This window comes from Rhagoletis zephyria, unplaced genomic scaffold (assembly GCF_001687245.7).
Source record: "Rhagoletis zephyria isolate East Lansing unplaced genomic scaffold, Rhagoletis_zephyria_1.1 Rzeph_scaffold_02729, whole genome shotgun sequence".
NCBI lineage: Eukaryota > Metazoa > Arthropoda > Insecta > Diptera > Tephritidae > Rhagoletis > Rhagoletis zephyria.
The window spans coordinates 18,463-46,420 of record NW_016159813.1 but is presented as its reverse complement, the minus strand read 5'-3'; the positions used below and the strand labels follow the sequence as shown (position 1 = coordinate 46,420).

The following is a 27,958-nucleotide window of genomic DNA, read 5'->3' as shown; positions in this document are numbered from 1 at the left end:
AGCATTTGAAACCGTTGATAGGGTCCGAATGTTGGATAAACTAAAATACATTGGTATAAAAAACTCTGAGCTTGACTGGTTTAGAAGCTTTCTATGTAATCGTAGGCAACAAACAATAGTTAATTCTAAGATGTCTAGTAAGATAGCCGTAGACATCGGATTACCACAGGGCTCAGTTTTGGCACCCCTACTCTTTAATATATATATAAACGATATTAAAAGTTCTCTCAAACATTGTAAAATAAAACTCTTCGCGGATGATGCCTTGTTAACGATCAGTGATAGGGAACTACCAAATGCGATTGTCAAAATGCAAGAAGATCTTAATTCTTTGTATCAATGGCTGTGTTCAAATAAACTTAAACTGAATGTGAAAAAGACTAACTTTATGATATTTTCCAGAGCGGCAAATGCTGACTCCATAAGCCGTGAATTAAAAATCAAAGATGAAAATATCGAAGAGGTGAAAATTGTCAAGTACCTAGGAATATACATAGACAACAAACTAAAGTTTGATGAGCACGTTGAGTATACAGTCAACAAGATTGCTAAAAAAATTGGCCTTATAAAGAGATCGTGTAAGTACTTGGGAAGAAGATATAAAACGTTGGTGTACAGGTCAATAGTAGAACCGCACTTTATATACTGCCCCACGATTTTCTTCCTAGCGGGGGACTCCCATGTAGATAAGCTGCAAAAAATGCAAAACCGAGCGATGAGATTCATCCTCAACAAACCGTATGACACACCAACAAGATGTATGCTTGAAACCTTGAATTGGTTAAGCGTGAAGCAACAAGTTTTTTACCACGCTATGAAATTTGTGTACAATATTAAAAAGGGCAACCTGCCGGATTATCTTAGCGATAATCTCCGATATATAAATGAGACGCATACATATTTGTTGAGAGAGAATAACAGCTTCAGACTCCCGAAGTATAGAACAGAAGTGGACAAAAAAAATATTTTCTATAAAGGCTTAAAGTGCTTCAATGAATTACCAGAGGCTATAAAATATTGTGATACTATCACTCTTTTCAAGAGGCTGCTATTTGACTATTGTAGAACGCAGCCTACAAGATAGTGATGTATCAACAATAGCGTGGATTGGAAACTAGGCCTTTCCAACCACCAAGATATCGAGACTAGGCGGATCGGAAACTCGGCCTTTCCGACTACCTAGACCCTTAGATAATAAACAATAAACGAGCGGATTGGAAACTAGGCCTTTCCAACCGTCAACCGTCACGAAAGCGCGACTGGGTGGATCGGAAACTCGGCCTTTCTGACCACCCAGGAGATATCAATAAATGGAGTAACCCAAAAAGAATAGCGCGGATTGGAAACTCGGCCTTTCCAACCGTCTACATAACTTCCAGGAAATTGCATGCGTTTATATTGACATAAAATAATTGCAGTGATAAAGAAATAATGTTATTTAAAAATTTCTGTAGAGCATTTTGTATTTTGTATTTAATATTTAATATTTACATTTTAAATCTAAAATCTAGTTATAAGAATGTTAAATCTTTGTTGCAATATAAGTCTAACAGACTGTAAAAAATAAATAAATAAATAAATAAATAAGTTATATTAGTTGCAATATTTGTGTGGGCTTTTTATATCTTGAAATAACCATTTGTAAGATAGCGTAGAAAACGTATTTTTGCCGGATTTAATCGTTTAAAAAATTTAGAAAATAGGCTATTTTACATCCAAATACATAATTACAAATATTTTAACAGGAAACAGCTCAATTTTTGGTTTTTTATTAAAATAATAATGATGTTGCAGCCACGAAGTTTACATGCAAATGAAAATGTAGCTGTCAAACTACTAAATTGCCGCCAATATATGGCAAGAACAAGAGAGTGAAAAAAGTAAGAACAAGAGAGTGAAAAAAGTCGATTTTTTTAGCGGGTTCTACGCCATCTTGTTTCACTGGAAAACGAGCGAAAAGTAAACAAAGCAAAGAAAACAACGAAAACCAAAATTAGCCAAAATTATTGTCAAGCACTTTAAGCGCACAGTTTAGGTAAAATGATGCAATAAAATGTTGAAAATGTGTTGTCATGTTGAATTAACTCTTCTTTACTTAAATAAAAGTGTAAAATAGTGGTGCTTGTGATGTAAACAAACGCTCAGCTGACGAAACCGCTTTCGCAAACTTTTTTCTCAAAACCAGTTACAAATACAACGTCGCGTTCTTACGTGATCTTGTATTTTTGGTTCATGCAGTGTTGCCACTCATCAATGCGTTTTCATAGGACCCTGTCACACGTTCAGTATTTATTGACGTGATCAAAGTATCGCGATATTTATTGATTGTGTAGCATGCAGTATTGATGGATCGTGATCCATATCGCGAAATTTTGAAATCTGGATCGCCGATCGCAATACTGTCAATAAATATTGAACGTGCAGCACTTTCAAAACGCGATCCATACATTTCGTCAGTACATCTTTCGGGGCCGGTTACTCAATGTCTGGTTAACACTAATCTCCGGCAAAACATCCTTATCGACGTTACCGACTCCATGTTATATGCATGGAGCCGAACACGTCGATAATGATGTTTAAACGGAGATTAGTGTTAACCAGACATTGAGTCAGGACACGAAAATAGTACGATGTTTTAAACCACCTAGTTGCGAATTAAGACGGCAGCGATGGGAAGAAAGCTGTGGTGTTGTACTACGTGATTCATCTCGCGTTTGTGAAAACCACTTCAAGGAAAGTGATTTCATTAGTTGTCCGTCCGAATCAAGCACTTTCTAACGCGCTCGTTTGTACTTAGGCGCAGTCCCAATGCCATACGAAATAACTGAAAAAAGTGAGGATTTAGAACGCGATCAGGATACATTATTTGTTGATGTCCAAACTCAAACAGGCGACTCTTTAGAATGCACGTTGAGAACAGAAATATTTCTTCTTACCGAAATAATTAAATCCACGCAAACAAGTATGGAAGAGCTTAATTTAAAACTGCTCGAAGCAAAGTCTTTAATGGAAAACTATTTCGCATGAAAAATTTAATTTCAAAATTGTTAGAGTTAAGCTCACATATAAAACTGGAAACGAATGTAAAATCCTACTTTTATAAGTGTCGAATAATGTTTAGGATAAAAAAATTAAATATAAAAATATACAAAAGCATAAAACTTGGGCAATTAAAAACAAGAAAATTTTTAAAATATTGACAAAATATATATTCCAGGTAATGAAAATAAAACAAAACTTTAATCGAAATAAAAGCCTAGGGCATCAGTGCTGATAAGATACATGCAAAACTAAGGGTTAATTCGTTTGTTTATCCTTTTTGACATAATAGTACCTTAAAAGAGAGCCGCACTGAATTGTCAATCACACCTTGTTTAATACACCTTGGGTTTTAGTCCGAAGTTCAAAGGAACGGGCTAATTATGAGAGTACAAGATGTACTGACGAAATGTAATAGGGCATTCGCACGCGCCGATTTTACAGGTAACAAAAGTTGAATGCGAAGTTGAATGAGAAGTTGAAAGTGAAAAAGTTGCCATCCTTATTCGGACGAGGCGATTTTTGATTCAACACGAATTGTTATTTACATATTTGGGGTGTTCACAGTTCGTTCCAAATAGTGTCTCGAGAAGTTTAAGCTCTTTCACTTGCATTTTTTGCGACTCCTGGAAGTCATCATTACACTCTTGGATCTTTTGACTATTTTTCTCTATTGTTAAGTTCATATTTCGGAGCACCTCATCGATGTTATGCATGTATGTGTGACATTGGTTACACATAAAGCGCACAAAGTTGTTTTCTTTGAGTACATTCGCACTGTACTCATCCAATTCAGAGCATTTTTTTGCCCAGTGCCACACTTTACCACACACACCATCACAGCGGATTCCGCTGTCACCGCGAATTGGATTCTTGCACTTATGGCATTTATCCATTTTCGCGCCTTGTTGTTTTTGTCACCTCACTGCACTTTTATGTCTCTAGCTATATTTATTTGTTTGTTTAATCAAAATGAAACAAATTTTTGTGCTTGCAAATAGCACAGTTTATTAGCACTTCGCTATTTAAGTCACTGGCTCTAACGCTGGTTAAAATCACAACAATTCGGCTGTTTTTTAAAAATTTTCCGCAGAGCGATTACAAACACGTCAACAACGTTGCAGTGTTACCATCCATGTATATATCTATCGACCAAAATGACAGCTGGGCAGCAATAAATTTTATCCTGTGGAGACTGCTAGTTATTTAGATTTTTCCATGTCAGCTGATTTCTTCCTTCTATAGATGGTTGCCACTTCGCCAGTTTTGCAGATGGTAAAAAAGTTATACGTTCCTATACAAAATACGTTTAAAATATTTGAAATTTACTATTGAATAAGGTTTTTTGTTGAAAACTAAGTAGTTTATATTTAGCTACGATCTATTATAGCACGAAAAATTTTAGTTGAAAAGGCGAGTTTATGAAAAGGCATTGATGAGTGGCAACACTGTAGTAAGCAACACTGACGGCATGAACGAAAGACACAAGATCACGTAAGAACAAGAGAGTGAAAAAAGTCGATTTTTTTAGCGGGTACTACGCCATCTTGTTTCACTGGAAAACGAGCGAAAAGTAAACAAAGCAAAGAAAACAGCGAAAACCAAAATTAGAATATAGTTGAATATTTTTTTATTTTTTCTCAGTATACAAATTTGTTTTCTTAAAAAGGGATTTTATCTCATTTTATTTAATTTTGTTACGAATATACTATAAAAAAGTAAATTTTCTTTAGGAAAAAAATGTGAAATTTTATATTTTTCCCCCAAATGGGGCTTAATTTCTTCCCGTTTTTCTTCTCGTTCTACTGAGCTAAGGCAGTGTCAAATCGCGCTGTCACACTTGATACCACCTTGTATTATTGCATCATGATATTATGGTACAAACTATTGCGTACAAGATCGCTACTATTGTGTTTGGCACTTTAGAGTACGATGTAGAAAACTGCATTACCCACATTGCTTTCTATTCGTTTTGACACCGTCTTTTGACAATTAAAATTTGCTCGTCATTCGTAAGAACTTGAAAAGCTACACTAATTATATTGCCCAGATAATTAATTTCCTTTTAATTTAAAGGTAAATTTATAGAACTGAGTTTGGTTTGGTATTGTTGTATAATTAAAGTAAAGTCGTTGTTAAAACAGCAAATCAGAAAAATGTTTGGTCGTCAAGGTGGTATCGGCGGAGGTAATACAAGCAATAGCTCCAACTTGGTGGAATTTCGCGCTGGTCGTATGAACATGATTGGTAAGATGGTTCATCCAGATGCTCGGAAAGGTATGGTGTATCTTACACAGAGTGAAGATGGTCTAATGCATTTTTGTTGGAAAGACCGTGCTACAGGAAAGGTATTGAGAACCTGTTATATGAAGTATTCCGATAGAATTCTGTTTTGTGCATTTCGGCAGGTAGAGGATGACTTGATAGTTTTTCCCGACGATTTTGAATTTAAAAGAGTTGAACAGTGCAAAACTGGTCGAGTTTACGTATTAAAGTTTAAGTCGTCGTCACGTCGTATGTTCTTCTGGATGCAAGAGCCAAAAACTGAAAAGGATGAAGAACTCTGTCGTCGCGTGAACGAACTAATGAATAACCCACCCTCACAACAACGAAACAACAGTGACAATGGTGACTTACAATATATGTTGAACAACATGTCGCAACAGCAGCTGATGCAACTCTTTGGTGGCGTTGGGCAAATGGGGGGGCTTACATCTTTATTAGGTTCAATGAAGTAATTTATTCTAGCAGATTTTTTTCTTAAATAAATTGTATCACTTTTATTTAGTCGAACGGAAAACAGCTCGCGTACACCTGCACGCAATGCAAATAACGCTGGGGCAAGTAATTTACTAACTCCGGAATCAAATACGGCACCCAAAACTCCTTCTGCACCCAAAGGAAAAGACAACAATAAAAGTTCTGCTGGAGCAACTACTTACAATATTACCGAGTCATCCGGTAAGTTTAAGGTTAACAAAATATGGGTATAATTTTCTTATTTGTCTTACGTTATATTAGCACCATCAACCCGTACCTTGAACGTTGATTTATCCACTGCCATAAATGGTTCCGAGGCAATAAACGAAATAATTTCGGATCCAGAACGCGCAAAATTACTATCAGTTCACCTGCCTGAGAGTGAAGATGCCGACGAAAATAAAAAACAGCAAATAAAGGATACAATTGCATCACCACAATTTCAACAAGCTCTTTCATTGTTCTCGAATGCTCTTCAATCGGCCCAGCTCGGACCCGTGGTATCACAATTTGAATTAACGCCAGATGCAGTTGCTGCTGCATATGCAGGTAATTTAGAGGACTTTGTTAAGGCATTGGAAAAAGCGCTACCGAGTGGCGCCAACATGGATACTACCAAAGCAAGAGAATCGGAGAAGGATAAAGAGCCAATGCAAAAGGAAGAAGGCGAAGGCAATTCACCCGATAAAAAAGAATAGTGGTTAACGAGACAGGTGTTCATTATATAAAAGAGACTACAAGTAAATAAATAAATTTCTATTAACTACATAACATTTTCTATTTCGGCTTTTACATGCTCTTTGAAATCGGATATTACATTCTTCTTGAATTCCGTTCTGTGTATACGACTTTACGAAGATCGATTGTGAAATTCGTATTATGAGCTATGCAACCGTGTCGACATTTACGTTGAGTATACAATTTTCTGTCGAAAAAATTTTGATTTCGATGCTGTAGGGAAGTGTGAGAAAATTGTATGATTTTTGGTATCTATTTACTTTTTGGTGATTAGACACTAATTTAAAAAAAAAATTATTAATTTTATGCAGAACTGTTGATAGTTTTAAGATCAGCTAGAAAGGCTGATTTAACTTATGAAAGAAAATCCCAATACTTAGTTGGTACGATCTCGTGGGCGCAAAACTGTTGATAGTTTTAAAATATTTAAAATAGATTTGGCTCGAGTGCATTACTGCAGCAAGTCTTGTGTAGCGGACAGTAGATATACAAACGCGATGCGCGAGCTATTTTAGCCGGCATTTTATACTGCATCCTCCAGTGGACAAAGCCAAGCGTCGAGTGGCCAGAAGACTGCACAAACTGCCAACAAGTGCGCCTCTTGCTTTTACCAGCGGTGAAGTTTAGGTTACCATCGGGAAGGTGAAAGCCTCCAAAGTCATGGGAACCGACGGAATATGCATGTTTATGATGAAAAAATTTGTGTCGTGCAGGAGTAGCGTACCTAACGGAGGTCCTCAATATGTTAATGGCCACTCTCGTCATTCCAGACATCTGGAAGATGGGGAGAGTTGTCCCACTGCTCACACCGGGGAAACTAGCCAACAAAGGATAGTCTTGTCGTCAGATAAGACTCCTTTTCCCGGTAGCGAAGACACTAGAGGCCTTGCTACTCCCGTATTTTGCGAACCACCTGACCCCAGCGAAGCATTAGCATGGTTTCCGTAAAGTGCACAGCACAACAACAGCACTTAACGCCATAAACTCTCAGAAAAGACATGGCCTTAATCGCAACCGCCCCTGTGAGAGAGCGTGTGCGTTGGCGTTTAATACCGTCAGCCACTCCACGCTGCTAGGAGACATAGAGGCCTCGTCGCTCCCACAGATACTCAAACAGTGGTCAGCGTATAGTCACCATCACTGTAATGAAGTCAGTGTGAAGTGGAACGTGCAACAAAGTACACGTAGAAGCATCGAAAGGTCCATTCAACAAATACCGATTTATTGTTAACTTTCTACACATACTCTATGTATAACATTAACTGCTGAATTATAGTTAAATACATATTCCAAGGTACATTGAACAGGTAGTATCAGTAGAGCAANGACGGAGACGCGAGAACATTTGAATGTGCACTTTAGAAATTGTTGTAGGATAAATTGGGGTTTTAAGTTCACGGTTTATGTTAGTGTAGTGATGATGGCTGTAGTTGTGCCATTTCTGCGTGCTTTTATGCCGTAAGTGACGTAGGATAAATCTTCGTGTATCTATCTTTTCTACTGTATTGTCTGTCGTTACAGGGGCTGTACATACTGATTTTGCGGCGAAGTCTGCTGCCTCGTTACCATGGATACCTATATGTCCAGGCATCCAAAATAATCTTATTTTCTGCTCGTTTTCGATAAGCATGTCTCTAATTATGTTCACTGTCCTTGAGTTCGAAGTTGGATTTTGGACTGCTTTAAGGACCGATAGGCTGTCGGAGCAGATAATCACTTTAAAGGCTTGACATATTCTTAATTTTACCACTTGGTGTTCTGGCTTTTACACCTCAGAAGTGAAATTTTATCTCAAAAGCCTACAAGGAAAAAAGTCATTACATAAGTTGCAGAGGTAAGGAAAGAGGCAAGGCTCATTAAACAGGTAGTATCAGTAGAGCAAAAACAACATTTGCGTGTATTTTGTTGTTGCTTCTGGTATCGAAAGTGTCAAAAACTGCTCTGAATTTTTTCTTCTAAATCAAAGGGTGCCATGTGAAATACAAAAAATTATAAAAAATAAAAAATNGTGCTGCTGAGTTGGGCGAACGTTCCAAAAGCTGCTATTCAATCGCTTGTTTTGTATGGAAAAAGGTTTCACATGCAAATGGATTTTAACAATTCAGAATTTTTGTGAGAAAAAATTAAAAATATTTGACATTTTCGAGACCAAATAATTTGAAAATAAATCAAATCAGCTGCTCTACTGATACTACCTGTTCAATGTACCTTGGAAAGAGGGAAAAAGAAATTCGCTTGAACGGGAAATAAGCGAAAAGAAATTCAAGGGAAGCTGCCTAACAAAAATTGGCGTTGAATTTCTCAAGTGAGAGGGCGAAGGCAGAGATAGTTGTTCCACAAAAGGAAGCAGAGTAAACGCAAACTGGCCGAGTGGTTGCTGAATAATTTGAAAGCTCATGATTCCATAATCATGTTGAAAGCTGTGGCCAAGGCGTATTCAATAAGGTGGTATCCAAAATGTATTCACCAAAGTGTGATTGATTTTGACATTGCGCTCATACGAAACAGGCTATAATAGGTTTGTTCGTCGAAAATCCAGCAAGAATTATACAACACTCAAAATATCAGAGAGTAAGAAAAAATTCTCTCAAATTCTCTCTCATGTTGAGAAACTTGCAAATTTCTGCACGAACGCAAATTTGCAGGAATTTGCAAGTTTCGCTGCCAGCTGGCGTCCACGGTTGCATTTCAAACATAAAAAATTTTTATAGAATTTTTAAAATTCTTTCGGATGGCCAAAAACAGGATATACATGTATATTTCTTGTTGTTCTGACTTTCTTTGACATACAGTTCAATTTCTTCATCGTACTAGCTGTCGGGTTTCTTAAATCGCCTCTGGTTGCAATTGCATTCCGATTGCGAATACCATTTTTTTCAGCCGAATTAAGTTCAAATCATTGGAATTAACTAAATTAATTATATCAACAATTATTTACTTCCTTTTTTCATAAAAAAATCGCTCGTGTTTATAAATTTTTAAATTTAACGAACTAATTTATTCAAATTATTGTAGACAAAAATGCAACCATGCGCCACAACCACATGTTTTTCGTGTTTGCAAATTCTTGCTGGCAAAATTTTTTCCAGCAAGAATTTGCAACTTCTCTACAAGAGAACTGTCACTTTGCTCTCACAATTTTTGAGTGTTGGATAATTTTTTGGTCTGCACGAACGCGATTTGGGCAAAAATCGTGATAATTCGTACAAATTTTTTGCTCGACGAACAAACCTAATGCCTTCAACGAAAAACCATAAACCTGTAAAATTTGAGTGACGTAAGATAGGCGGTTTTGCCATTGGCCGATGGGCGGTTTTGCAAAAGCATCGACGATATGTATGTCATACCTCTTGTGCTTAATTGACCGGTTTTGTATCTGAACGCGTTGGTGATTCGTTCAACTAATCAATCACAGGTAGGTGTCGTTAGAGTATGATGATGGAGCGATTTACAAATGGATTCGATTACAAGTAGCCGGTCATTTACGCACAAGAGGTACGAAGTGACTTATACAACTTTCAGAATAAACGGCCCATATATCACCACCAATGAAAAAATCCTTAGTTTCTTGTAGCACTACGGTTTCAGGTTTGGTGTGTCACGGTTCGGGGTTTCCTGGCTAGATCTGGATACGTAGAACTGAGTCCCGTTGATGAATTGGATACATGAATATATTAATATGTAAATACAACAAAGCTACAATATATACTAAAAGGCCATCCCGAGGTATTCTTTTGCTATTGGGTACTCTGAGTAATAGTGCTTAAATTTAGATGCATATTTGTTGCGCTGCTCCGTAGATTTTAGTTCTTGAAACGTTTTTGCCAAGTAAATGAAAATATCCAGTACCTTAGCATGAGCCTCTAACTTCTTAAAACTGTCTATAGCTCGTTCTAATATCCCTATTCCTTTAAGTATATTTTCTGCTTTTCGTTCGTCATTTTCACTTGCTGCTACCATGCAACGTACAAATATAAAATCCATTTTAGCACGGTCGTAAATTCCACCATTTTCATAAATTTTCTCCATACAGTTTTTTGCTGCCTGAAATGCTTTTTGGGGCATTCTCATTTTGAGAAGAACTTGTGCCAACACCAAGTCCACGACCGCTTGCTCATATTCCATGTAAGCCGATGCTGCCAAAACAGAGGCACGAATAAGGAATTCCACTGTTTCAGATGACACACGCTCTTCACAAATCGTCGTGTACGCTTGTAATACCAAAACACGAACTTGTGTCAAAACATCTAAATTACGACAGTGTAGTAGCTGTTGAATAACACGTCGAGCCGTATTGAAATATCGTTTTACGATATATATCGAGGCTCGTTGAAGGTTTCCAGCATTTTTATCCAGCAGATACAATTGACTACATGCTTTAAGGGCTTCCTGCCACCGGCACCGATAAATACATTGCTGTATGGCAATGTGAAATTCGCTAATCATCCAATTGTGCGCATTTGGGTAACGTGGAAAACGGTTACGTGCATGATTCTGTACAACTGCACTCATTTGGTTTTCACCTTGCACATTCAACCATAAGGAGAGGCTAGCGAGCACTTTACTTACACTCTCTGAATTACCTATATCTCCAAATGCCCATGTTTTCTTCAGTTGAAGGAGCAATTGAGCATAGAGCGAAGATATTTCGTGACGGCCATAGAGGCACCAAAGCGCAGATCTCAATGCCAGTGAGTTAGATGCGTGCTCCAATATTGAATTTTTGTTATTCAATTCATCGCTTTTGAGCAGCAATTCAAATAGATCTAGTGGTAGATATCCACACTGGGCGCCAAATTTCACTACATATTGAATTGCTAATGATAAAGACTGTACCAAACCGGGATCTTGAATATCAGGCAAACTTTTTTCAAATGGATCTATTTTGTTACTATTAAGCAAGCAATACCATGAGTTAGCTAAATCAAGACATCTTTTGTCTCCGCATTCCTGTGCCAACATTATACATTCCTTTAGTGCGTTTAAGGCTTCTCGCCGATGGTTGAAACAAGCATGCAGCACAGCCAAGTTGACACTAAAGTACTGGAAACCCTGCAATAAATAAATAAATAAATGATGCAAATTTTAACTATTCGTCATTAACAGTATGTATTTTAAACTGAACCTTATGGTCATACTGAGCCGTCGTATGCATAGGACTTCGATCGAAAGCTCGATGGAGAGCATGCATAGCGCCGTAGTAGTCGCGTAATCTTAATTGATTCATATAACCTAGAAAATATGCTTGCGAATTTAGAGGGTTGTCCTGAATTATTTCATTTAATTTGCTTTGTAGCTCGATGGGGGCCAAAGCTCGTAGCTCGTTATTCTCCAGCAATTTACATTGTTGAGCTACGAACAAGTCAGCTTGTTTTGGTGACCATTTGCTATGAGGGTTTCGGTCTTGGTGTACAGTATCAGTATCTAAAGCAGATTCTTCTAATGTGTGACCATGTTCGTCCGATGTTCGCCCAAGAGGTCGTTGCAATACATTACTCGGAGCAACAGATGCAGTTCCAGTGACCCTGCGTGGTCCAATTGCTAATGAACGAACACCTGAGAATTGAATACATAATATTAGTGTTTTATGAAAAACAGCCCCAAGTTACACGATTGTTTAGAATAACCTTTCTCATAGTATAAGCAAATATTCTTATACAAAGACATGATTTCTGGAAATGATAAACGCTCAAGAATAACACATACGCGTCGAACATATAGTCCTACTATACTGAACTGACTCACTCCCAAAGTCTCTGATACAAGGTTATCCCAATTTTGGCGCTCAGCAAAATCGCACAATGTTTCAATGCCCAGTGTAAAAATATTGGACATCGCTTTTTCAAAGCTTTCCAAATGAACGGTGTTTATTTTGTAGCGTGGAGAAGTGAGCAAATTATACAGGTCATTGTAGGTCATATCGGGGTACTGTATCAATTTTAATAGCAACATACAAAAGTTTCTGCGGGCCTGTAAAGGATAAGCGACTCCTGCATCTGTAGCGGCATTTTTTACTTTGAGGTACTGCTGCACCAGAATCAAGACAGCAACTTTGTGAGGCGGAGGTGTCTCGATGCGTGTTGTACATGTGGTATTACGAGGGTCCAAGGCGTCAAGTTCCTCATAGTGCATTCTTTTAAGCTGGACTCAAGATTGGCTTAGGATAGTTTGGTAGCAAATATAATAAATAAACACACACCGAAAGTATTAATTTCGTTTCCTAACTCTTCTAGGTTAAAACTAGTGGTGTGCTGAATTATCGGTACCCAATACTTTTTTTTTTAACTAAGCAACTTATATCAAAAGTCCTTAGAAAGTCAGGTTATCCTTGTTAATTAATTATACGTTTCGTCGAAATATCAAATGTTTTTTTTTTGCTTAGAGATACCAGATGGCATCAAAATAATAGAAATGGCAAGTCTTCTTTTAGAGACCCATGACGATGCCAGGTTATACTGAAAATAAACAAATATCAAATGTGGAAGCAGCACAAGCAAGGCGAATTTATACAAGGTGGTATTACTGGCGAATTTAGATTTTCACCGCGGTACTTATTAATGTCAAAATGATGTGTTTTTTTGTAAAAAAAGGCGAATTCATATTCAACCAACACACTATNTCACCGCGGTACTTATTAATGTCAAAATGATGTGTTTTTTTGTAAAAAAAAGGCGAATTCATATTCAACCAACACACTATTTTGACNAGTGAGCGCATTTTGCTTACGCTCTGGCATTTTGACACTTTTCAGATTTTAGTCCAAAAAGATAAGGAATGAACCTATTAAGGAGTACCGCGGCGAAAATCTAAATTCGCCAGTAACACCACCTTGTATAAATTCGCCGTGCTACTACGCANATTATATTTTCCACACCTAATTAGGAAACAAAACAAACAGAGTTGGTCACAAATTAATCCAGATTTCTATCAGCATCATTTCGATGTTGAATTTGCGTAACTTTTCTTTATCCAAATAATGTAAAATAATAAATGAAATCTCGATCGGCGATCACTGAAACGCAGCTAGCGGTTGTATACTCGAAAAAGCAATGTTGCCACTTTTTCTCATTAAACCATGTTCGAATCGTGGAAATTTTGGAAGATCACAGGGATGCTTTTAGCATTTAGATTCTAAATGCAAAGATTGAGTTGCATTTAGTTGCATTTAGATGACGAATTTTGTATGGATAAATGTACATTTAGAGTAGCATTTAGAGCTAAATGCGCTAAATGTACATTTACGCGTAAGCAAAAACAGCCCATTACAGTATCATTATCAACATTTAGCCATAGCAATACAATTTGTTTACAAAACTTTTAGGAGGTAGGATCTCCAGTCCGACAGGGCTCGTAATTCAAGCGGACTCTATCCTCATTTGTAACGCAGGATACCAGTAAGAGTACTTCAAAGGCCCCAGAAGGCACTCCATTTTGGGTAGCATTAAGGGTACCATAATATACACAATTAAGTCAGTGCATTTTTATAAATACGGAGTGACTAGTCCAAGAGAACAGCAGTGCCCGAAGCATTAGTCGCGAAGCGCGTTCGCGCTGGGATCTAGAAAATTTAACGGTTATCCTATAAAATGAACAGCTAGAGTTTAAGTTATTCAGCTTTCTTAAAGCCCAAGTAGTAATACTACTTAGGAATAAGTTGATTAAAAATTTGTTAGATAAAGTTTTTGATTACTTTTTAAATTACTTTGAGGGATGGAATTCGAAATTATTTTTTTTTTCAATTCCTTTGAACTGAATTGAAAACAATCTATTAAATTTTCAATTCTTTTCAAAGGAATTGGAAAAAAAATTACATTACTAGCACGTAATTTATTCCAATTACAAAGTGAAATTCCTTGTCATTGAATTAAAAAAAAAAAACATACATTTGAAATTACTTCTAAGGAATTGAGAAATTTATCAATTCCTTTGCTGTGAACTGAAGGAATTGATTCCTAATTATAATTATTGAGGAATGCAATTGTAATTGTAATGTATCAGCATTTACATAGCTCTGCCAGTCGGCGACGCTCCAACTCTGAAAGTATTCAATTCTGAACCCGCTGGTGGCAGCAAAAGAAGAAGGAGGCACCTACTGCGATGGAGAGGCCAAGTGGAGAAGGACTTGGCTTCACTTAGCATATGCAATTGGTGTCAGTTGGCACAATATGTGAGTTTTATTGAAATAAATTACTTCTAATGTAATGCACAGAAATTTCATGCACTCATCAAAGGTGCTAAGGAAAAACTATTTTTTTTTCACCTGATACATGGAACAAACTGTTAAAAATTTCATTGCCCTTTTTAAAGTTTTAAGTCTGTAGTTAATTGGAAAGTTCCTTAAAATCGATTGCAAACATTGTCCTGAAATCCGGATATTATGGATATTATTTAACAAGGCAATAATAAAAGTGTAACTGGGTTTTTATTGATCCCAGCGAAAACTGTACTTATGAGTTATCTAAATTTCAAGTAATTGGTATACGAAGTCAACACTATGTTGGAACGTCTATTCGCGTCTTAATAATTTCATATGACATGATTCAATTATTAGTCTGTTCCTTTGATCTTCGGACTAAAACCTGTGGAACCATGAACCAAAAAGACAAGATCACGCGGGCAGGAGAGTAGCCCGTTAGAATCGCATTAAGGAAAAAAGTTGAACGATTTTGACATTAGCCGTTTGTTTACATTTCTTCGTTGTTTACAATTTGGTGGTGTCTTTTTACTGCAATTTTCTTCATTTTCGCTTGTGACAACGTGTGTACACATAAGATAAAGAATAATTTAACACAACGGCATGATTTTTAGAAGAATTTGCATAATAAAAATGATTTTTCATGCGTTCAACAATTTCGCGGTTTTCTCCGTTCTCTTCGTTGTTTACTTCTTACAACAAAGATGGCGTCGAGATTTCGGCAGCTAGAAAATAACTTTTTTCGTTCTTTCCTTCCCGCGTGATCTTGTGTCTTTCGTTCATGCTGTGGAATGTCAAACTACAATTTTACTCTCTCAAGTGAGAGTAAATGAAGAACAGATGCAGAAGTGCACGGGAACGCAAAAAGCACTACTTCCTGTAAAAACGTCAGTCGGTTTATTTACATGTCATTTGTACAACGCTGATTTAGCTGAAATATCACTAAATAATTATTAAAATCTATACATATTCAAATATTTCGTTGTTTACTTCCATTTTTTAACAAATAGCTTTCACCGCTTTCAGTTTTTGTTTGCACATGTAAATCAGCTGATCGTTTGACACTTTTCATGAACTTACAGGAAAAAATACTCCGGACTAAATCCTGCAACTTCTGACTAGGAACAGTTGCTCAGTTACTCTCTCAAATGTGTTCCCACTTACAGGTTTTAAGTCAATAGGAACGACTTCCAGTAAGATCTGACTAAATCCTGTAAACCGAAATGCTATTGGAACAGACTAAGTGACCAGTCCAAGAGAACAGCAGTTTCCGAAGCAGCAACAGTATACGAAAATTTAACGGTTACCCTATAAAATGAACAGCTAGAGTTTAAGTTATTCAGCTTTCTTAAAGCCCAAGTAGTAATACTACTTAGGAATAAGTTGATTAAAAATTTGTTAGATAAAGTTTTTGATTACTTTTTAAATTACTTTGAGGAATGGAATTCGAAATTATTTTTTTTCAGTTCCTTTGAACTGAATTGAAAACAATCTATTAAATTTTCAATTCATTTCAAAGGAATTGGAAAAAAATTACATTACTAGCACGTAATTTATTCCAATTACAAAGTGAAATTCCTTGTAATTGAATTAAAAAAAAACATAAATTTGAAACAGTCTCTCTGATGTTAACGTACTAAAGTAAGGGACAATTAGATCTGTTACCCGTGCAGACCTAGTAAATACTAACTTATTAAAAAGGTAACCTGGAGATTCCATAGCAATCAGTCTATATAGAAAAACACAGTTTCGGGCTTTCAAATATTCTGTTATTTCACAACCCATGAGGCTACACTTCCACGGCGATATGTGCTCGAACCTTGTGAGACCATACACATAACGGGTTATATTATTAAACAAAATATCAGCCTTGCGCATCGAGTTGCTATCAAGCTTGCTGTAAACTACCTCAGCGTATGTGATTTGCGGCATTATTATTTATAGTGCAAGCTGACGCCTTGTACTCAGTGGAGTATAAAATCCAGACACTTTTAAATTTTTTAAGGTAGCATAAACCCTCCCAACCATTGCATTAATATGGTCTGTACAAGTCAGGTTACAGTTTAGTATAAGCCCTAAATTTTTACCTTTTTCAGAGGTTTGTTAGCGATGATCAGCGGCGATAAAAAGCTGAAATCTATGTTTTTCTTATTAAGTATTGGCAAAACAAGTGATTTATCACAATTGAGATGCAAACCATTGGCATTCGCCCAATTGAAAATAACGGATAGCTCAGCATTAATATCGCCGCACAATCGATCTGCTTGCACCAGAGGAGCCGATAAGTATAGTTGAATATCGTCAGCATAGGCATGGAGATTAGCTTTTAGGCAGACCTGAAAAATGCCATTTAGAAATAGGCTAAAAAGAAGTGGGCCAAGTATAGATCCCTGAGGCACCCCAGCAGGCACCCCCTTTAGCTGAGAGAGCTCAGAACCAATTCGTACACGTTGGAGCCTGCCAAGCAAATAGCTACTCATAAGTTGCAGAGCACTTCTCCCAAATCCAAAGTATCTTTCAAGTTTAGTGCATAGTAGCGCGTGATTAACCGAGTCAAAGGCTTTAGAAAAGTCTAGTAAACAGCAAGGTTAAGTGATTTTTATCGAAGGGTCCCTGAATGTAAGCTAGAATTTTTAATATGACAGTGCTGCAGCTATGGCTTCTTCGAAAACCTGATTGAAGTGGAGAGAGGAGATTATGTATGTGTGTATCAATATGTATCGAAATTTGTTCAGCCATAAGGATCTCAAACACTTTGGACAAAGCAGACAAAATACTGATTGGCCGAAAATCATTTGGACAAGTTGCAGAACTCTTTTTAGCGACAGGTAACACAGAACCAATTTTCCACAAATGTGGAAAACGAGAGGTTGTTACACCGTGATTTATGATGTGAGTGAGAGTTCCAAGGATAAAGGGTAGTGTAACTTTTATAAACTTTAATGGAAGACCATCTTCTCCTACAGCATTAGACCTTATACCAAGAACACATCTACTCACATCATATTCGGTTACTGTAGAAAACTCAAAAGACGAACCTCCGAAACACAAGCGACTAGATTGAACAAAACTGGGGGCTACTACATTAGACACACAAGACCCAAGAAAGGCATCATTGACGTCGTCAGGTGATAGAGTGCATCGCACATTCTCCTTACTACGTACCCTAAGACTACTGATATTGCGCCACAAAACACCCGGTGGTAGATTGGAATCCAGTTTATTTGCGTAGTAAGCACGCTTTGCGCACCTTGTAACGGAAGTTGAAATATTCCTAGCCGACCTAAATGCATCCCAGTTCGATAAGGTGGGATTTTTCTTCCAACGTGAATGGAGCTTGTTTCGCAATTTGATGGCCGACTGAACCTTTCTATTATACCACGGGCAAGACGAACATCTAACAGGGACAGTGCGAACAGGCACATGTTTGTCGAAAGCATCTCTAAGGGTACTAACAAGGAAGTTAAGTTTGGCGTCAACTGATTGACAATGCTAGCATTCAGTCCAGTCTATTCTGCCAAGGTCCGAGAAAAGTTCATCTAAATTAATACTCCGGAAGTCCCTATACGAAAATGTCTGATCACGACTCCGCTCAACATTAATGTCCAAGCAACAAAAAATTAGATCATGGTCAGATAAAAACGTAAATTGGTCAAATTTTATAACACTGGCCAAGTCGGAAACAATATAATAGTCAAGTAGGCTTGGACTACAATTTACCGCATATCTTGTTGGTATCACCATGTTTACCATCGAGAGCCCCGCGCATGAAACATTGTCTACGAAATTTTCACTGTAACAGTCACGCACAAGAGTATTCACATTAAAATCTCCACAAACAATGATATGATTATAATCAACAAGATAGGCAGATATGACATCAAAAAACGGAGTAAGACTAACAGGTTTATGCGGATTATAGACACAAGAAATTCAGTGCCATGGCTTGAGGACATTGTTAAATTTTTCATCCGTAAATGGCTTCTACAATAAATAGCAACTCCACCACCTCTCTTTCCGACCCTATCGTTACGTAGAAGACTGTAATTTCCTATGTCAAGAGAGGAGTCACCACTAAGCCACACATCAAACCACGTCTCAGATACACAAATAACATCAATTGACGAACATTCAAACACATTTAGTCTGTTCCATTAGCAGTCCGGTTTACAGGATTTAGTCAGAACTTACAGGAAGTCGTTCCTATTGACATAAAACCTGTAAGTGGGAACACATTTGAGAGAGTAACTGAGCAACTGTTCCTAGTCAGAAGTTACAGGATTTAGTCCGGAGATTTTTTTCCTGTAAGTTCATGAAAAGTGTCAAACGATCAGCTGATTTACATGTGCAAACAAAAACAGAAAGCGGTGAAAGCAAAGAACCTTATATTTGTTAAAAAATGGAAGTAAACAACGAAATATTTAAATATGTATAGATTTTAATAATTATTTAGTGATATTCCAGCCAAATCAGTGTAGTACCAATAACATGTAAACAAACCGTCTGACGTTTTTAAATTGAATTGTTGAACGCATGAATAATCATTTTTATTAAGCAAATTCTTTTATAAAGCATGCCGTTGTGTTAAATTATTCTTTATCTTATGTGTACACACGTTGTCACAGGCTAAAATGAAGAAAATTGCAGTAAAAAGCCACCACCAAATTGTAAATAACGAAGAAATGTAAACAAACGGCTTATGTCAATATCGTTAAACTTTTTTCCTAAATGCGATTCTAACGGGCTACTCTCCTGCCCGCGTGATCTTGTATTTTTGGTTCATGGTTAAGGCCCTTCTGACGACTACAGAGAACATTTAACTTAGCGAGACTGTTTACATCAGCGCTAGAAACCCTATATTGTACACTCATGCAAAGTGCAAGCAGAAACAACTTCACTCATAGAGAACAAAGATAAAGAATTGAAAAGAATGGCCATCTTTATAAAGTAAGAAACGCAATAAGAGGTACAACACACGTAGTAATTATAGAACATAGATATATAACAGCAAAGAGCATTAACGAAATCGCTGCAGTTCACTCTCATTGCAAATTTTGGTTGCGGGATCATTCGTATCGTGCCGCACATGTACAAAACCCCTGCGGGTAAAAACCGACAGCAACTTCCCCTCCCACCGTATCTTAACCAGCGCCTGCAGCAGTTTTCTATGTTCAATAGGAAGACTCAAAAATACTAAATTTTCCCTCCACACCCAAAGAGTTAAGCGGGATGTCAGATTTGATGCGATTACGGAATTCAGCGAAGGCATGGAGAATTCGATTTCGATCGAGAGGAGAGTAGAATTTTATAATGACTGCACTGTTGGGGCTCACGGAGTTAGATTTTACCCGGAAAATATCTTTGATTGGCGGAACCGTGAAATCAATGGAGAGGCAAATTCGATTGAAAATGCTTTTTAAGTTCTCACCCTCCATATACGGCAACCCAAAGGCAACAGCATCAGCAGCATGATCGGAAGTCGCCTTCTGCGACAGTACACTTTCAAGCGACGACCGTAGTTCCGCAATCTCACCTTCATGTTTGGTTATTTCCAATTCCATTTTCGCTCATAGTTTGCAGTTTTTATACAACTAAATAATACATAAATTCAGGTAGATTTATTAATATTTCGTTCAATATTTCGTTTAAAATGCCAGATTTTCTGCAAATACATTAGAATTTACAAAAGGAATTTCACTACTAATTGCCTACTTTTCTACTACCATTTTCGCAACAAGGGATTGCATTCTTCCCCTTCCTCTGTCCTTCGTAAATGCAACCTTTTGTAAGGGAGTGTCAAACCGCGGCTGTCAATAATTATCTAACCTTATATTATTGAATCATGAGTTCTCATGATGCAATAATACAAGGTGTTATCGGTTGGCAACTTCTCGCTCTAATTCCTTAGGTTAAACAGTGTTACTTCTTTAACAATTCTTTGCCTAATAATAGGTTCATTGCTTATCTTTTTGGACTAAAATCTGAAAAGTGTCAAAATGCCAGAGCGTAAGCAAAATGCGCTCACTAAAAGAGAATAACAGGAAAAGTAAAGGAACGCAAAAAACCAAATTTTTAGTCCAAAGAATGGCAACAACAAAGCTAACGTCAAATAAGAATGTAAATGTATGTACAAAACACCTTCACACAAGCACAAGCACAATAAACACTTTCTATATCAATTATTTCTTGCCTCTTTCCAATTTCAATTCACTTTTTTTACTTTTTAGATTATTCTCACTTTTTGCGTATTCTTTAATTTCCGTTAATTTAAATTCAGTTGAGTTTGACACTTTTCAGGATTTTACCAGAAAAAATTCTTCTGACTAAATCTGACTACTTCGGATTGATGAGAGTCACTCTCACCGAGTGTTGCTCTCTCATTTTTGCTGTCATTTCCGAGTTAAGGAATGCTTTTTGGACTAAATCTGACTACTTCGGACTTTTTCTGACTATTTCTGGGAGATAAGGAACGCTCCTAATATAGCTGATTTTTTTTTTTATTTTTTCTCAGTATACACATTTTGTTTTCTCAAATATAATATTTCATTGCGAATATACTATAAAAAAGCAAATTTTGTTTAGAAGAAAATATGAAATTTTAAATTTTTCCCCCAAATAGGGATTCATTTCTTCCCGTTTTTCTTCTTATTCCACTGAGCTAAGGTAGTGTCAAATCGAGATGTCACACCTGATACCACCTTGTATTATTGCATCATGATGAGTTCTTTGCTATCCACATTTGCGTTTCGCACTGGTTTATGTTTTGGTCTTCGTTTCTGCTTTTGCCGATTCCTGGGCAGTGTTGCCGCTTTGGTAATTTTTAACCAAAATTGGTAATTTTTTCTTTATTTATAAAATTTGGTAATTTGGTAATTTATTTTTGAATTTGGTAACTTTTTCGATTCGGTTATACATGTCACATAGCGTTAGCGTGTCCTTTTGTATAAATAACAAGTAATCCTAAAAGTTTGCAAGGCGAAAAGTGGGTTCAGCGTTCCTTGGTTCCAGAATGGTGTGATATCTAACAAACTACTTGAAAGTGGCTATTGCTGTATCTACCGAGTCCTATCCTGGAAGGTTGTGGGTGGTCCTACCTTTCCTTGTCAGTTCATCAGCTTAGCAATTGTCATCAATATTCCCGTGTACCCCGGCAACCATATGAATAGAGTTCTATTTATGTATAAATGTGCAAATAATCGATGTTTTTGCAAAACCGCCCATCGACAAGTTGCAAAACCTCATAATTCGCCGGTGTGGCAAAAATGGGGTTTGGTAACCCTGAACTCCAGGCATCGAGATTTATGCATACAAATTTTGAAATCGCTATTAAAACAACAGATTTGTAAAACAATAGCTAGAGAAAATATCGCCTATCAAGGCAATGCCTTCAAAGAAAAACCGTTTTTTCGCTTTCCTGTAAAATTTGAGTGCCATAAGATAGGCGGTTTTGCAAAAACATCGACGATATGTTTTCGCTCAAAAAGCTACGGTAATCAGTAGGGCACTTCACGTGAGTCGAAACTTTTCAGGACTCCTTGAATCGGTGAATTTTTGAGACATTTTTCGTCATTTGTTGACATATGTATGTCTGTATGTTGGTCATAACTGGACAAACGTTGATTTTAAAGTGCCCCAAATTTTAAGGTTTAAGTATTCGCATAAATACGGCCATCCGAGTAGCCTCATAAAAAAGTCCAATGAGGCCAAGTCGGATGATCTCAGTGGCTAAATGAAATCCCCTCTACGGGAAATTATGCGCCTGATAATGCTCTGTTGCAATGAGCCGTATCCATGACACTGCCAGTTATCATATGCCTTCAGTTGTTTTGTGGCCTGAGCTTTGTATGAATGGAGGTGTATATCCAAATGCTAAATATACTATTCTGAGCCATAATACAGTACCACGCTCATAAAACGACATGCAATCAACAAATTTGTTTCTTCGGCCACACTTAGGTTTGAAATCCTAACCAAGCATTTCTGATGTTGTAGTTTCCAGCGCTCACGCGGATATAAAAATTATAGCTTAATGGAGCGCTGATTGCCTGGAAAGCCTATTGTCTTCAGATATATGTAAAAACATATGTATGTATATTTCAGCACATAAAATAAGTTTGGTAATTTTTTGTGGAATTTGGTAACTTTTTCTGGAGATTTTGGTAAAAAATAAAAAAATCTTGTGGCAACACTGTTCCTGGGCTTTCTTCCAGCTCTTGCCGTTCACAACATCGTTGCCGTTCGGCATTTTGCATTTGTGTTTATTTTCGCTGATACTTCCACAGATTGCAACTCGGCGGAATTGTTTTTAACCGCCGATTGCCATTGACGCGAATTCCGGTAGCATTTAACAAGTAGCAAACATCACCAGTATAGTACTTCTATAACAAGTATATAAAAAGTGAGCAAAAAGATGTGTGATTATTACACATAATTTTTTAGAGGTACGCGCCATGNAAATATCCAAAATAGTACGCGAACAGAAAATTTGCAGAAACTTGCAAGTTAGACGAACAGCTGATATAATTTTTGTTTACATACAAAAGTGTAAAATTTAAAACGTACGAAAAGTCATCGCAAAGTGTTATACTGACACAGTTTATTGATTAAACAAATAACTACTTATTTCTTACAAGTTTAATTAGTCGCATTTTGTAATTTTTATCTTCCAAACCATCAAATTAAATTTTGTGATTTGCGTAAATGCCAACCAGCTGTTTTTGATCAGCTGTTTCCCTGTTGGCAAATTGCTGTTGGCAAAAATTTTTCCAACAGAAACTAACAGCTTCCCCTCAAAATGAAATGTCACTTTGCTCTCTCAATTTCCCCTACTTTGCAAGTTTTTTGCGTACGCGAACGCAAAAACCTGTAAGTTTTGGTTAAACATGAACAATTAACAGCTACGCGAACGAACCTAATACAAGGTTGTGTAATTTGCGACAGCTAAAATTTGACACTCCTTTATCGAGATTCATATTTTGGAAGTAGGAGAAAGGGGAAGAATGTGATCGCAGTTTGCGAAAACGGTAGTAGAATGGTACTACAAAAAGTACGCAGAGTATGCAATTAGAAGTAAAATGTGTATTATTAATTCGAATTCGCAATATATTTGGTGTTTTAATGGAAATACTAAACAATACATAAAAATATGCATTTTTGATTTAAATTATTCGTCATTTCCGGGAACAAACCTAGAATTCCGACCGTTCAGCTATGCAAAAACGAAAAATGCAGATCATTATGCTCATTTCAAACATGCCAAAATGATTTGGCGCAAGTAAAAAATGAATAGGTTCTAGAAGGTTAAAGTTAAATTTTTAGATATTTTAAATATTAATATCTTATGAACTTTATAACCGATTAAAAAGGTAATGACGTCACCATAAAGGTAATTAATTTGTTCTTCAGCTGATGTACATAATTTATAGCTTTTTGTAATTTTAAACCAAAACCACTAAAAAACGAACACATATTATTTTTTCATGAAATAACCTTTTTTGAAAAAACTGCATAATTAATGGTAAAGAATTTTATATTATTTAGAAAGTACAAGTTATTATCTTTAATTCGATATTACATATTTTATCATGATCTACTTTTGGGTTTCAACAATTTAGTGATAATAAAAAATACAAATAAACCTCTATCTTCTTTATTTTTTACCTGCGCCAAATAAATTTGGTATCGTTGAAATCAGCGTAAAAAGTTCTATCAATCGGCATTTTTGGTTATTTTATGGCTAAACGGTCGTTATTCTACACTTGTTCTAGAAAATTACGCAAACGAAGGTGACGCCAACGAATATTTATTATGAAGAATTTTTGGTTTTACTACTAATATCACTAGAAACTATAGAGTAAGCAACATTCTGCACAAGTAAAGGAGCCGATTTTATGTGTGGGAGCGAGAAGACTGTTTTATTACAAAACCTTTCTATTATCGAATCATGGGTACGCGCGACGTTCTTATCAGAAAAGAAATGATTGACAAAACGAGAGTACAAACATACATACATACGTATGTACATATGTACAAAACAAAAGCAATTGTGCATGTAGATAACAAATGTGCATGTATGCAAAACTGCATTTCGTACGTAGTACCACTGCAGCAATTTGGACTCACAATAGGCTAGCCCTATTGTTACCAGTAATAGTCCATCATAATTCCCCTGCCAAAGGTTTGGCTAGTTTTAACATTGTCGTGTCATTTGAAACGACCGGTCCAAAAACTCACCATAAGATAGTCCTATTGCGGTTAATTGTTCTTTATTACCTACCTGGTTTTGGACTAGTCGATTTATTATATTTGGAGATTTTTTCATTTGAGTACGATTTCATGTTGCACTTCACAGATGCTTTTTCGTAAATAAGAAAAAACTAAAAATAAAAAATTGTATGTTGCTCTGACGGCTTTTGAGCCCTCCTGAAAGCTAACAAATCGTAGCGAGCATCTCTGCACACTCAGCTACAACCACAACATGTACATACATAAATGATCTCAGCGTGAACGATTGGTGCATCTGTACATTACGGTGTTGTTTGGAAATTTTTTGGTCGAGCTGAATCATTCTCGATAAAAATTTCTAGACAACACCGCTCTGTAGTGTATCTGTGGGCAAATCGGTGAGTCTCGTTTTTTTTCTATCTCTAGACCGGTTCGTTAGGTCTAGTCGAAAGCTAACATTTTCGATGCAAAAAAATGTCTAATTGTAACCGGTTAAATCTTAGCCGGTAAAGTACTGATGCTTCTCGGACTATTCAAAGCTCGGATGTAAAGAGTCATAGGAGTACTCCAAAATTTAAAATGTCGTCCAATTAACATTGCGATGTTCTAAGCAGAACCGTATACTCCAGCTCTACTTTAAATCAGAGTGGTATAAAACTACTCCAAGAGATTACTTCATGGTATACCTGCCTCTTGCCAACACAGCCGAATAAAAATCTTGTAGGGTTACGATCGTTAAAACAATGCAATGATCGGGTAACAATAAGCTGGTGTAGAGCAGAGATTGGCAAAGGGTTCTGTTTTTGTAAATTTAAGCCTACTGACGTTAAAAACGGGTGATGAACGAACACCAGCGCAAAGCGTGCTGTCTTGCAAATACAGCCACCACAAGTGAACGATACTTATAACAGCTCATACTCACGATTGAGAGAAATAGAGATTGCGCCAATCGCGGTACCGCTAATCCTCTCTTTGTGATTTTGACAGAATGAGCTGTGTGCGTGACGTCATCTTGGTGCAATTGTTAATTGTGAGCATACGAAAAAACCAAATAACAATTTTAATATTTGTGCGTTAATATTTCTGCGTGGCTTTAAACAATTACTGAGACATTACAAAGCAAAATGAAGTGTGCAGTGGCAAAGTGTAATAATGAAAATAAAAGGAAAGCGTGTAATATAAGTTTTTTTTTCATTTCCTACGGACGCAAACCTGGCGAAAAAGTGGAAACAGTTCTGCCGGCGAGGAGATGCATTAAACACCAAATCGGGCTTTGTGCTATGTGTGTGAGCTATGAGCTTCTACATGGTACTATGTTGGCCTTTCCTTGGTGAATTGTAGTAGGTATATTTCTATGGTGAATGTAGACAGTTGCTGGTTTAGTTTGCTGGCAATGGCATACATACAAAAGCAGTTTCTACAGTAAATAGATACCTGAACTTCACTACCTATTTATTTTTGTTAGTACCTGATTCTTTTTAGTGCTGGTATGAGGTAATGCACCAGTGGATAAGGTCGCCAGGCGCTAATTCAAGCGGCATCTTACCGCGCTGTTACGTACCTAATAAAAAACAGTGCCCAAATTATTATACATTTAAAAGTTCAGCTTAAATTATGTTTTACCTACATAGAATACTTGTTTCCAAAGAAGCCACACTCATGCATCCTCTCGGAAATGATACAAAAGTCATCAAATAAAAGCTGTGGAGTCAACAGCTGTGGAGTTTATGGTGGTTGGCTACCGTCCACAAATATAAATATGCACTCTGCAGGGCCTTTTACAAAGGTCTTTATCGCCAAAAAGGAACTAGTCCGATAGGAACTTGATCCCCACCAGTCCAAAATCGGCGAAATGTTGTACTTTTAAAAAAGTAATTTTTTTCAGTTTTTTTCACTAGAAATCTATATCTAAAGTGACGAATTTGGAAATGGTTCGGAACTATAGAAAAAGGGATGCAGAACGAACTAGATCTTATTTGTCGAATTTAGAACTAGTTTGAAACTATCGAATAAGGGATGCAGCGGGGGAATTTTTCACTTTACATAGATATGTGTTCGGCGGCGTTTTCGTTCAAATACGCTTCTATTCTATGCTTTGCAGATGCTTTTTCATAGCTTGGTAATACAAAACTAAAATTTGTGTTAACATTTCAACATCTTGGGACCGTCTGGAATCTAAGAAATAACAGCGACCTCTGCAAACTCAGCTACAGCTAAAGGTATGTAAACGTGCATTTCTTAAAATCATTCAAACAAATTTAATTTCAAATTGAAAACAAAATAACTTAAAATCGCACACACGGAAAAACCAAAAAGATTGAAAAATCATGATACTTTTTTCTTTCGTCTGCCGACTTTAGAACTGGTTCGGAACTATAGAATTTAGGACTAGTTTGGAACTATCGAGAAAGGGATGCACCGGGGGGAAATTGCCACTTCCTAGGATATCGCCATGTTAAATTCGCCAGTTGCTTGCTTGCAAAAGAGATTTATCGCGAACCAGTACTGGGCCTAAATGTACTAGAAGCGCACCAGTTCAGAACTAGAGATTTTCCCCACAGGGTACATATGTATAAATATGTACATACATACTTACATATGTTAATTATTGGTTCATCGTCTTTTCTATTTTTGCGTTGCGAATTTCTATACAAGGGAAGTTGGTTTGAAAGAGAGAGTTGGTATAAATGTGCATATATGTATACATACATACAAAAGTAGTAAATGCATACTCCCTTATATATTAAAAGCCTCTGCAGGTAAAAATACAGGGTTTTCAGCAGACGTGTTTAATGTTTTCAATTGACTTCTGAAAATTCAGATAATAGAGGTGCGATTACTCTACATTAGTAATCCTTAATCATTAGCTCAAAGCCCCTATTTTTAAGTTTTGACAGTCTTTCAGCAAATGAGCAATACACTATATCATCGAAACAAGCGCACTACAGTATTACTTAAGGTTATTATTACGCTTCTTTAAAATGTGCACGTACTTTCAAAAGT

The 27,958-nt window shown here is 36.7% G+C and overlaps 2 protein-coding genes across 4 annotated transcripts; one reads left to right on the top strand and one right to left on the bottom strand.

Moving 5' to 3' along the window:
• The first annotated feature begins 4,997 nt into the window (after window positions 1-4,997).
• Window positions 4,998-6,568, top strand: Rpn13 (regulatory particle non-ATPase 13). 2 transcript variants are annotated; one of them, XM_017622209.1, is made up of 5 exons: window positions 4,998-5,115; window positions 5,184-5,387; window positions 5,448-5,773; window positions 5,828-6,000; window positions 6,061-6,568. In XM_017622209.1, exons 2-5 carry the CDS (start codon window positions 5,196-5,198, stop codon window positions 6,495-6,497), a joined length of 1,128 nt encoding a protein of 375 aa, XP_017477698.1. In that variant the 5' UTR covers window positions 4,998-5,115; window positions 5,184-5,195; the 3' UTR covers window positions 6,498-6,568. The 2 variants fall into 2 exon arrangements, with proteins under 2 accessions (XP_017477698.1, XP_017477699.1); XM_017622210.1 differs by having other exon boundaries at window positions 5,009-5,115; window positions 5,169-5,387.
• A 3,622-nt stretch (window positions 6,569-10,190) lies between these two features.
• ida (anaphase promoting complex subunit 5 ida) lies at window positions 10,191-13,013 on the bottom strand. Of its 2 annotated transcripts, XM_017622206.1 has the most exons (4): window positions 12,492-12,574; window positions 12,165-12,385; window positions 11,663-12,093; window positions 10,191-11,589 (listed from the first exon to the last, which is right to left on the bottom strand). In XM_017622206.1, exons 2-4 carry the CDS (start codon window positions 12,370-12,372, stop codon window positions 10,246-10,248), a joined length of 1,983 nt encoding a protein of 660 aa, XP_017477695.1. In that variant the 5' UTR covers window positions 12,373-12,385; window positions 12,492-12,574; the 3' UTR covers window positions 10,191-10,245. The 2 variants fall into 2 exon arrangements, with proteins under 2 accessions (XP_017477695.1, XP_017477694.1); XM_017622205.1 differs by having other exon boundaries at window positions 12,165-13,013.
• Between the last annotated feature and the right edge of the window lie 14,945 nt (window positions 13,014-27,958).

What these genes read in the sequence shown, in the direction of transcription:
- Rpn13 (XM_017622209.1), top strand. Translation starts at nt 5,196, where the DNA reads ATGTTTGGTCGTCAAGGTGGTATCGGCGGAGGTAATACAAGCAATAGC. An exon ending in TCTTTATTAGGTTCAATGAA is followed by an intron (nt 5,774 to 5,827) that starts GTAATTTATTCT and finishes ACTTTTATTTAG; the next exon opens with TCGAACGGAAAACAGCTCGC. An exon ending in CAATATTACCGAGTCATCCG is followed by an intron (nt 6,001 to 6,060) that starts GTAAGTTTAAGG and finishes ACGTTATATTAG; the next exon opens with CACCATCAACCCGTACCTTG.
- ida (XM_017622205.1), bottom strand. Translation starts at nt 12,669, where the DNA reads ATGCACTATGAGGAACTTGACGCCTTGGACCCTCGTAATACCACATGT. An exon ending in TTGCTTATACTATGAGAAAG is followed by an intron (nt 12,094 to 12,164) that starts GTTATTCTAAAC and finishes TTCAATTCTCAG; the next exon opens with GTGTTCGTTCATTAGCAATT. An exon ending in CGGCTCAGTATGACCATAAG is followed by an intron (nt 11,590 to 11,662) that starts GTTCAGTTTAAA and finishes TATTTATTGCAG; the next exon opens with GGTTTCCAGTACTTTAGTGT.